The 12,357-nt window shown below is 39.1% G+C and overlaps 1 protein-coding gene across 1 annotated transcript; it reads left to right on the top strand.

The window, feature by feature from the left end:
• The first annotated feature begins 6,519 nt into the window (after positions 1-6,519).
• LOC118023931 (olfactory receptor 1J4-like) lies at positions 6,520-7,461 on the top strand. Its single transcript, XM_035025344.1, has one exon. The coding sequence runs from the start codon at positions 6,520-6,522 to the stop codon at positions 7,459-7,461; it is 942 nt and encodes a 313-aa protein (XP_034881235.1).
• Positions 7,462-12,357: the final 4,896 nt, after the last annotated feature.

The following is a 12,357-nucleotide window of genomic DNA, read 5'->3' as shown; positions in this document are numbered from 1 at the left end:
CAACCCACAGAATGGGAGAAGATATTTGCAAATGACACTACAGATAAAGGGCTGGTATCCAAGATCTATAAAGAACTTCTCAAACTCAACATCCAAAAACCAAATAATCAAGAAACTAATGAGTTTGAAATTGACTTCCCACCCCATCTTTTGAGTGGGCTCCCTCATCTCTTGTCTAGATGATGACCAAGGAACCTCTCCTAGACATTCTGAGTCTACTCTTCCCTTATCCATCAGAACTTTTAGTTACAAACCGGAGAAGCTGATACCAGCAGATGTGGGTATTTTCTCAAATATAGAAAGCTTATTTAAAAGATGATGCGTCTAAATGCAATGTGTCATCCTGAATTGAATCCTGGAACAGAAAAAGGACATTGGTGGAAAAACTGGTAAAATCCAAAAAAAAGTTTGCAATTTAGTTAGTGGTAATCTACCAGTGGTAATGTCTTAGTTTTGCTGAATGTACCATGGGTGTGTAAAATGCTTAAAACAGGAGAAACTTGGGTAAAGAGTATAGAAAGTCTCTGTACTATTTTTGTAGCTTTTCTAGGCATCTAAGATTATTCCAAAATAAAATGTTTATTAAAAATAATAAACTAGTGAGTTTGGTTAGCTATAGTGGGTGGGTGGGAATGGTTGTGGAGATGAGCATACCTATTTGTATAGTTTTGACCATGTTATCTTTCAACTTTTCAGATAACTATATAAGCAGGAATGAACAAAGCAAAATAGAATGAAAATAAAAGAATTAACCTAACATTTCAAATGACATGACCAGACTGAAAGGGAAGATAAAATAACTCAAGTAATTCTAGATGCACCAGGTGGTTGCTCATAAATGAGCCATCATTTTGAGAGAGAGAGAGAAGACAGAGAGACAGAAGTGCTGTATGGTGTTTGAAGTCCTCATTCCTAAGAGCAGTCAGGATATCTCACCAGATCTTTAAATACCACTGCCACTCTGTGGCATAAAAGACCCTGATCCTGAGGGTAAATGAGGAAAACACCCATGGTGTCCTGTGGCACAAACAATTATGAAAAGTGGTCCTGAAGGCTTTTTACCTATGCCCAGATCTCATCTCTCAAAATACATGTCAGAACATTTATTGAAAACACAACGGATGCCTAATGTAAGGATGTAAGCAACAAGCCCCTTTGAAATTATTTTATCTCCAACATGATGCCAATATAGCAGCATCTTTTCTGGCTCATTGAGTCCCTCATTTTCCAACTACATTTATACATTCCTGTGAATCCCCAACCAACAAGGCTTTATGCCTCAAAGTCCTAAAGTCAGCCCAAGACTATTGTAAACCCAGTGACCTCACCTTCAACCAACACCATGATGGCCTGATGGGCCACCAGATGACATCAGATCCATGGTTGAACTCATTCCTGATGATGACATCAGACCCACAGCTGGACTTATCCGTAATGGTGACCTTGATCTACCCAATGGACTGATCCAGGTGGAAATTTCCATGATCTCAAGTCCCTCATATGTCTCCTATCCAAGGCTCCCTTCACCCCCTAAGCCCCCTCCTGCTCCTGGTATCTCTTCTTTCCCAATCCAACCTCAATCATCACAAGCTACTCTCCCCTCTCCTTCCACACTTGTACTTTCTGCTCCTTTCCCAAATGTCTGCACTTCTAGGCCCCATCTCTGATATACAACCAGCACTGAAGGATGCATTACAAAATAATTTTTATGTAAGCCTTACTGAGTGAACAGCCATGTTTTAAAGGATACAAATTGTTGGTATGCCATATGGTACCCTCTCATCTGACCGGCCACACTGTAGTCTATCCAAATGATATTTAAAAAATCTTCAAATAACACAACCCAGCCCCTATCCATCTATCTGGGTGGGCCATATCTCTGAACCTAAGCCTCGGATTTTCTCCTGGTCTTCCCTTTAAAATATTAATTCCAACTATCTAGAATATCCCCATATTATGTCCTAACCAAAATGCTTACTGGCAACTTATTAGTTCTTGGCTGCCCATGCCAAATGTCTAAGATTCTAGCCCATGAGGGTTATTCTCTTCCTCCCCCATATCCCTCACTCCTGCACTAATTTATTCCTCTAACACAGGCTTCTCCTCATAATTTGACTTGTACTATCTGCATTTGTGGCTCCTGCTCCTAAACAAAGCTCACCAATCTTATTCTTACCACCACGTATGTTATATTCTTGTCACCCGCCCTCATTCTGCTGACCACCATGGGGGTCACTGGTGCTGCCTTGGAGGCCACAATATTACACAACATAATAAAATAATTAATGCCAATCAGGAAATGCCCAGAATAATTTCCATATATATGATTCAAACTGCCACAGCCCTGGAAGCCCTAAATGAGAGACAATGCTCCCTGGCAGCTGTGGTTGCTAATAATCGCCTAGCCTTAGATTATCTGCTGGCCAGCCAAAAGGGCATTTGTTCTCATAAGGGTACCTATTGCTGCATGCTGCTAAACAACACGGGCAAAGTTTCTCAAGAAGCACAACACATGATCTGTTTCTCTGGCAGAAATTTTCCCCCATTACCACCCCTCAACTACTACAAAGTCCCAAACCCATTCCCTCTGCTTTGCCCAAGCCAACTTGTGGCTTATACCCAGCCAGCTTTCCCAGGAGTCCTTTGTGGCTCATTCTTTCTCTTAAATTCTCTTCTTATGTGAAGCGTCATGAGCCCCTGACCTCTGAACCAAAGCATGTGCCTCTTGATAATACGCGCTGTGACATGTATATGAAAGACCTATAGCCCGAATATTTAATACACACACGCGCGCGCATGCACACACACACACATGCACATGCACAAACATGCCAAAATGTTAGCCTTTGTAAAGTGTGGGTGAAGGGCATACAGGAAGTCATTCAATCATCCTTACAACTTTTTTCCAAGCATGAAATCATTAAAAAAATAAATTTAAAAAAATTGAATCCCAACTGGAATCATGCCCCAAAAAAGTTTGAGCTTGGAACTATGCCCAAGAAGAAAGAAGTCTAAGACATCCCTGGCTTTAGGGACACTGTCTCCTGTGACTCCAGTCCCCTCTGGTTCCTGGTCACAGTGTTCTCCAAATGGCAGTAAGAAATTGGCCAATTAACCCACAAAAGCTCCTCCCTTACTATGAAGAGAAGCTGAGAATTTGGCAAGTCTGGAAGAAGTGTCTGAACTCACTGATGATGATCACAGGTCAGAAGGAGCTGGAAATCCCACCAACAGCATAAAAGGATTCCCCTTTCTCTGCATCCTCACCAACTTTTGTTGTTTTCTGTCTTGTTAATTTTAGCCATTCTGACAGGTGTGAGGTGGTATCTCATTGTGGTTTTGATTTGTATTTCCTGATGGCTAATGATGTGGAGCATTTTTTCATATATCTGTTGACCATTTGTGTGTCTTCTTTGGAGAAATGTCTGTTCATGTCTTCTGCCCATCTCTTGACTGGATTATTTGTTTTTTGTGTGCTGAGTTTGAGAAGTACTATATGTTGGCTAATTGAACTTAAATTAAAAAAAAAAAAAAAGAAGGAGCTGGAAATCTGCCTTGGCAATGGATCTGCCCATGTGCTCATGGGTTTGTGTATGAGTATCTCTGTGTTTGTGAGTGTGTGTTGTCTGCATGTATTGTGTATGTTTGTGTACATGTTGTTTGATAGTTGCATGTGTGTGTACTACGTATCTCACTCAGCCTGATTCTTTTCCTCAGTTAAACCCAAACTGGGCTTTGTTTTAGTGCATGCAGACCAAGTTGTCAGCTCCAACATGTGATTAAGGACTTCTGATTCATGTCTGTGATCTTAAATATTTGCCTCTGTTTTTTTTTTTTAAACATTTTTATTTATTTATTTTTTAGAGAGCGAGCGAGAGAGAAACAGCATGAGAGGGGAGAGGGTCAGAGGGAGAAGCAGGCTCCCTGCTGAGCCGGGAGCCAGATGTGGGACTCGATCCCAGGACCCTGGGATCATGACCTGAGCCGAAGGCAGACGCTTAACCATCTGAGCCACCCAGGCGCCCTGCCTCTGTTGTTTTGATGGGGGCATTTCCCTCACTGGGGTGGGGGGCATCACAGCTGAGCAATGAGAGCTCCACCACTGGGGGAAAAGATATCCAAACTTATCAAGGAACTGAGATCAGAGAGGGCTCAAACCTTTTCTCAGTGGGTGTGCTAGTGTGTGTGTGAGCTCGTCTGTGGGTGACACACTTGTATGTAAGAGCAGGAATGTATATTGTTTCCTTTTGTCTGTGTTTCTGTTACCATGTGTATGTTACCATGTGCATGGGTTGGAGATGGTGGTTTGATGACCATGCCTGTGACCGAACAGGCTTACCCAACCCATGATGACACCTTCTCAGTGGGAAGGGGCCAAAGCATGCTTTTCAGTAATGGGACTGCGTGTGCTGCTTGTAGTGAGTGATTAAGTGTGCATGTGTGTTCTTGGTGGATGTTTCTTGTGAGATTTTGAAATTGTGTGTGGCCTTGTGTGTTTTTGGTGATGTGTATGTATATGATGAGTTATTGATATGTTGTATGTGAGTTGTGTATTTTACCAGGTAGGTTATGCTTGTGTGTTAATGGTGCATTGTGAGTGTATTTGTGGGTGATACATTATTGCATATTATGTGTTATAAATGACTTGTATGTATATCAGTATTTATGAAATGAAACAAATACTGGCTCTCTTTCCCTTACAATGGGACTCAAACACTGGTGCCTGAAATCCTCAAATCAACAGTGTGTGTATGCATGCGTGTGTGTGTGTGCATGTGTGGTGTTTGTACGTGTGTTTGGAGGCTTCTGATTTGCACTCATAACCTCAAATAGTTCTTTCAGTGACCTCCTTCTGGGGTAAAATAAATGGAGATAACCAGTGCCCCAAGAGACTGTTTTCTAAAAAGGTTCTGTTATCATTTTCATATACCTAAGTGTGACTGAGTGGCTCAGAGTTTTGTAACCCTTGCATGTTCACCTAACATACCAGGCAAAGAAATGTTAGTTGTCATGCCCAGTGAAGTTAGAGCATAGAAACCCCACCAAATGGTGGCAGGACCTTGGGAAAATCACTCAATTCTTTGGCCTCAGTTTACATATCTATAAAATGGAAGCTTACAGGCCCTCAATAAGTATTTATGGCTTGAACAGAAGTTAATGTATGTGAGAGCCTTTTGTCAGTTGGAAAATATATAAATATGAAAGGAAATATCTAGACAGGGCACTAAGAAAACTTTGGACAACTTCAGTTTCCTGGCAAACCTAAAATAACAGTGTGTCTGGCATTTACAAGCAATGAAATGGGAGAGTTCCATGTTAAAAGCCTGGGCACTGATCACACAGTATTAAGATGAACTCCATGAAGTGACCACTATTTGATCATTTTAGCCTACAGAAAATGGCAATTATATATACAAGACTATAGTTCAATATATATATATGCATATATGTATATATGCATACATACATTACAGTTGACCCTTGAACAACATGGGTTTGAACTGCACAAGTCCACTTATACATGGGTTTCTTCCGACAAATACAGAACATACAGTAAGTGTGCTTTCTCTTCCTACGGTCTTTTGATAACATTTTTTTCTAGATTACTGTATTGTAAGAATATAGTATATAATACATATACAAAGTATGTGTTAATCAACTGTTTATGTTATTGGTAAGGTTTCTGGTCAACAGTAGGCTATTAGTAGTTAAGTTTTGGAGGAGTCAAAAGTAATATGTAGATTTTCAACTGTGTGCAGAGTTGGTGCCCCAACCCCCATGTCATTTAAAGGTTACCTGTATATTGCATATATGTGTGTATGTATATGTACATTCCATGTGTATGTTTATATATATTCCATCTAAGTATATGTATATGCATAGATGGAATATAGAGATGGAATATACTTATGTATACAAATATCGCTATCTCTGTGCATATGTATGTGTGTATATGTATCCCCTTTTATATGTATGGATATATATATTCACAAGAGGAATGTGACAATATTCCAACAATGCCACCTCAGCACTGACATTGCATGTCACTTTATAGCAGAAACAACTGATACCAATTTGCCAAGGGTCATCTACTATTTCTGCCACAGTGAACTGTTATGCTTTGACTCTATCTCAGTGTCATGAATTATCCCAGTAAGTGCATAAAAAATATACCCATAGAAGGAAGGGACCCTGCTTTTCTTGTTTGCTGCTGCATTCTCAGTCCTTAGTAGAGAGCCAGGTTCAGTCTCAATGTTCAATAAATAATGGTCAAATGAAAGAGTGAACACCCTCTTGCTTCTGTGCAATGAGATCTTGTTGGCTGCTTTTGGTTGTAATGTTTTCCCAGAACCAGACTGGGATAGAGTGAAGATGCATGCATCCACAGGTGTGAGAAATTAATAGGAGTGTAGTTTAAAATGCATTGTCTTTTCAGAAATTTACAGTATGGACTGTATCCCTATCATTCTTCCCTTTTATTCCCAACCCTTCTTTATCCCCAGCATGCAAAAGCACAGCATGAGTCTGAAGAACCAGAGCAGCATGTCTGAGTTCCTCCTCCTGGGGCTCCCTATCCGGCCAGAGCAGCAGGGTGTGTTCTTCGCCCTGTTCTTGGGCATGTACCTGACCACAGTGCTAGGGAACCTGCTCATCATCCTGCTCATCAGGCTAGATTCTTGCCTCCACATCCCCATGTACTTCTTCCTCAGCCACTTGGCCTTCTCTGACATTTCCCTTTCATCTGTCACAGTTCCAAAGACGTTGATGAACATGCAGACTCAGCAACAATCCATCCCCTATGTGGGGTGCATTTCACAGGTGTATTTCTTTATATTTTTTGGTTGCCTTGACAATCTTCTTCTCACAATGATGGCCTATGACAGGTATTTGGCTGTCTGTCACCCTCTCCACTATACCACCATCATGAAGGACAGGCTTTGTATTATCCTAGTGGCTGGATCCTGGTTTTTCTCTTGTGTCCAAGCTCTGTTGCACACCCTCCTCGTGGACCAGTTGTCCTTCTGTGCCGGGACTATCATCCCCCACTTCTTTTGTGATCTTGCTGTTGTGCTCAAGTCCTCCTGCTCAGACACCTCCCTCAATGAGCTGCTTATCCTCACTGAAGGAGGATTCATCTTCATCCTGCCATTGAGTGGTATCTTGGCCTCATATATCCGCATGGCAGGCATCATTCTGAAGGTCCCCTCCTTCAAAAGAATCTCCAAAGCCTTGTCTACATGTGGCTCCCACCTCTTTGTGGTGTTTTTATACTATGGGACGATTGCCGGTGTTTACTTTTTCCCTTCATCAGGCAACTCCAAAAACAAGAATATAATTGCTTCTGTGATGTACATGGTGGTCACCCCTATGCTGAATCCCTTCATCTACAGCCTGAGGAATAAGGATATGAAACATGCTCTTCAGAAAATTTTTAGAGCCAAAGACTCCCCCTTGGTGTGATTAATTTAACCCTGCTGTCATGGGCACTCATTGGGCTATAAACATGTTTCCTTTAAAAGTTGTGACTTGGGAGGGCAAGAGGATGGGTTAAATGGGTGATGGGTATTAAGGAGTACACGTGTTGTGATGAGTACCAGGTGTTGTGTGTGAGTGAGGAATCACTAAATTCTATACCTAAAAATAATATTAGACTGTCTGTTAACTAACTGGAATTTAAATAAAAACTTGGGGGGACTAACATAACATAATAAAATTTAAAAAAAAGAAATTGTACACTTTGCTTAGAGAAAAACTGCCAATTAGCATTTATTACAGTGAACGGATATTACACTAAATTTTTGTTCTACAATTGTAACTAAAGCAAAGATATGAGCGAAATTCTATTCTCTTATTAAATGCCTGTAAGCACACACACAAAAAAAAACTTGGGGGGAAAAGTTGTGACTTGGACAGCTCTTACTGCTGACACCATTCTTGACCTTGTCTCATTTTACATTTCTTCTCGTGTTTTTCTTCACCTGATTGGTTTTTGTCCCTACTTGTTCTCTGAATTCTGTGTATTACTGTTTCTGCAGAGAAATCCCAAGCCGTCCTGTGATGTTCACTGCAAGTCTGTGAGACTTTTGAGCCCACTTCCCTGAGCTTTAAGAAGTTTTCTTATCTCCCTCTTTTTCTTCAATAACTCTCTTTATCTGGTACTGATATCAACACATATTTATATGACTTTTCTTAATACCACCAAATTTTGTTTATTTCATACATGAAGAATTCAGAAGTTACCAAACTGCTTTATGTATTGAATGGTGTCTATCACAGCTGGTATTAATTAACCATTTAACTGCATATTTTATTTAATCCTCAGTACAAGCCTCTTATGAGGATACTAATATTTTCCATATTTAGCAAGCCCAGAGAAATCAAGTAAGTAGCTACCCTAAGACTTAATCTTAGACATGAGATTTAAAGCCATCTGTTTAACCAGATTACTTTATCACCACTATCCTGGTCTGCCACACCACTGACCAGTCTGGACATTTTTGATCCTTATATATAGCATACAATAAATACTCTTTCGTATTCCATTTTTATTCAGTATACTTATGGTTAAATCATTCTCAAGGCTTTATAGTTTTCAAATGTGTCTATACATCTTAATTTATTCATCTATTCTAGTTTTGTTTTGTTTTTTAATTTAGAGACAGAGTATGTGTGAGCGGGGTAGGGCAGAAGGAGAAGGAGAGAATCTTTTTGTTTTGGTGTTTTTTCTTTTAACATATAATGTATTATTTGTTTCAGGGGTACAGATCTGTGATTCAGCAGTCTTACACAATTCACAGTGCTCACCATAGCACATACCCTCCCCAATGTCCATCACCCAGCCACCTCATTCCTCCCACCTCCCTCCACTCCAGCAACCCTCAGTTTGTTTCCTGAGATTAAGAGGCTGTTATTATGGTTTGTCTCCCTCTCTGGTTTCGTCTTGTTTCATTTTTCCCTCCCTTCGTCTATGATCCTGTCTTGTTTCTCAAATTCCTCATATCAGTGAGATCATATGATACTTGTCTTTCTCTGATTGACTTATTTTGCTTAGCATAATACCCTTTAGTTCTATCCACATCGTTGCAAATGGCAAGATTTCATTTTTGATGGCTGCATAATATTCCAGTGTGTGTGTGTGTGTGTGTGTGTGTGTGTGTGTGTGTGACATCTTCTTTATCCATTCATCTGTTGATGGACACATCTAGGCTCTTTCCATAGTTTGGCTATTGTGGACATTGCTGCTATAAACATTGGGGTGCATGTGCCCCTTCGGATCACTACATTTGTATCTTTGGGGTAAATACCCAGTAGTGCAATTGCTGGGTCATGGGGTAGCTCTATTTTCGACTTTTTGAGGAACCTCCACACTGTTTTCCAGAGTGGCTGCACCAGCTTGCATTCCCACCAACAGTGTAGGAGGGTTCCCCATTCTCTGCCCCTCACCAACATCTGTCCTTTCCTGACTTGTTAATTTTAGCCATTCTGACTGGTGTGAGGTGGTATCTCATCGAGGTTTTGATTTGGATTTCCCTGATGCCAAGTGATGTGGAACACTTTTTCATGTGTCTGTTGGCCATTTGGATGTCTTCTTTGCAGAAATGTCTGTTCATGTCTTCTGCCCATTTCTTGATTGGATTATTTGTTCTTTGGGTGTTGAGTTTGGTAAGTTCTTTATAGATTTTGGATACTAGCCCTTTATCTGATATGTCATTTGCAAATATCTTCAGAAGAGAGACTCTAAAGGAGGCTCCATGTTCAGTGCAGAGCCCGATGTGGGGTTCAATCCCACAACTCAAGATCATGACCTGATCTGAAATCAAAAGCTGGACGCTTAAGTGACTGAGCCACCCAGGTGACCCTCATTCATTCTAGTTTTGATTGACATTTGGGTTGTTTCCAGTTTGGGACTGTGTATATACTGGAGAATGGGTCATAGTGTATGCATATTTTCAGCATTAATAGATAATATCAGAAAGTTAGATAAAGTGCTTGTACCATTACATTCATCCCTGTAATAAATGAAAAAGTGTGGTCCACTTCCTCAACAACACATATACTGTCCATCTTCTCCAATGTACACATGCTTATGGGTTTGTAGAAATCATGTGTTGTGGTTTTTATTTGCCTTCTCTGATAACTCATGTAGTTTATCTCTTTTGCCTATGCTTACTGATCATTTAGGTATTTTCTCTTGTAAAGGACCTGCTCCCAATCCTTTACTGCTGTTTTATTGGGTAGTCTGCTTTTTAACATTAATTTGTAAAAATTCTTTATATATTCTAGGTATGAGTCCTTTGTTAAATATATGGATTGAGGACTTTTTCATTATGTGGCTTGCTTTTTCAATATCTTAACAGTCTATTTTGAGTTAATTTTGTGTAATTAACACACACCAAAAGGTTCAATTTCATTCTTTTGCATGTAGATATTCAGTGTTCCCAGAGCCATTTATTTAAAAGATATTTCTTTCCCCTACTGATCTGTCTTGGCATCTTATAAAAATTCAGCTGGATATAAATTTGAGGGATTACTTCTGGATTTTCAGCTCTGTTCCATTGGTCTATACCTATCTTCAGGCCTATATCATAATATCTTGATTACTGTAGTTTTGTAGTAAGATTTGAAATCAGGACATATGGATCCTGACACTTTGTTCTATTTCTTTGACATTGTTTTTTTTAGTTGGGATCCCTTGAATTTCCATGCATAGTTTAAAATCAGCTTGTCAATTTCTGCAAAGAAGACAGCTAGGTAATGACAAGCTGATTTTAAACTACATATACTGTATTCTTACAACAAACTAAGCTAGAGAGAATAAAATATTATTAAGAAAATCATAAGGAAGAGAAAATACATTTACATACTGTCCTATATTTATGAAAAAAAAAATCCACATATCAGTGGACCCGTGCAGCTCAGAGTTGAGTTGTTCAAGGATCAACTGTATATACAAAATCATCAGAAAATACAGTTTTGCTCCTTCCTTTCCAATCTAGATGCCTTTTATTTTATTTTATTTTTTGCTTGACTGCCCTAGCTAGAACCTCCAGTAAACATTGAATACAAGTGATATTGTTCTTGAGCTTAAAGGGGAAGCCTAGATAGAGGTGATGGTCGCACACCACTGTGAATATACTTAATGCTACTGAGTTGTACACATTAAAATGGTTAAAATGGTAAATTTTATGCAAATTTTATGTGTATTTTAGCACAATAAAAAATAATCAAACAATGCAATTTATCCCCTAAGCAAAATAAAAGAAGGACTAATGAAAAAAATTATATGAATCTCAGAAGAACAAAAAATAAAATTGGAGAAGAAATATTTAGAAAAAAATGGAGACAAATTAGTCGGAGTTAAATATTAATGACTTCCGATTCAAAGGTCTAGAGAGTGATAAAGAGGAAAGAAAATGAAAAGCTCACACATTCATAGGTTTAATAAATTTTAAGAATTTCAAAGTCAAAGAAAAATTCTGAGAGAAAGGGAAGTTTGCCTGCAGGAATCATACTCATATCAGACTTCTTAATAGCTACACTGGATGTAAAAAAGCAATGAAATATTTTTATTTTTTTATTATGTTATGTTAATCACCATAGTTTTTGATGTAGTGTTCCATGATTCATTGTTTGTGTATAACACCCAGTGCTCCATGCAATACGTGCCCTCCTTAATACCCATCACCAAGCTACCTATCTCCCACCCTCCTTCCCTCTAAAACCCTCAGTTTGTTTCCCGGAGTCCATAGTCTCTCATGGTTATCTCCCCCTCTAATTTCCCTCCCTTCATTTGAAATATTTTTAATGCATAAAAGGAATACAGCTTTAAAATCAATAATTTATATCCAGCAAAGTTGCCATTCAAATGTAGAAACATATTACAAATATTCTTATATATCTAAATAAAGGTAATTTATATATCTATATAAAGCTTCAGAAGGTTTGCCTCACTGAAATTTGTGAAGGAAACACTACATCAAAAACTAATGATGGGAGGGGGAAGATGGCGGAGGAGTAGGGGACCCTATTTCAACTGGTCAAACTCTCTCTTTCCGCAAACAACATGATACTTTATGTGGAAAACCCAAAAGACTCCACCCCCAAATTACTAGAACTCATCCAGCAATTCAGTCATGTGGCAGGATACAAAATCAATGCACAGAAATCAGTTGCTTTCTTATACACTAACAACGCAACTGTAGAAAGAGAAATTAGAGAAATGATTCCATTTACAATAGCACCAAAACCCATAAGATACCTCGGAATAAACCTAACCAAAGAGGTCAAGGGTCTATACTCTAGGAACTATAGAACACTCATGAAAGAAATTGAAGAAGACACAAAAAGATGGAAAAA

The sequence above is a fragment of the Mirounga leonina genome, unplaced genomic scaffold, assembly GCF_011800145.1.
Source record: "Mirounga leonina isolate KUSES-001 unplaced genomic scaffold, KU_Mleo_1.0 Mir_183475, whole genome shotgun sequence".
Lineage (NCBI taxonomy): Eukaryota > Metazoa > Chordata > Mammalia > Carnivora > Phocidae > Mirounga > Mirounga leonina.
This window is presented reverse-complemented; position numbering and strand designations above follow the sequence as displayed.

What these genes read in the sequence shown, in the direction of transcription:
- LOC118023931 (XM_035025344.1), top strand. Translation starts at nt 6,520, where the DNA reads ATGAGTCTGAAGAACCAGAGCAGCATGTCTGAGTTCCTCCTCCTGGGG.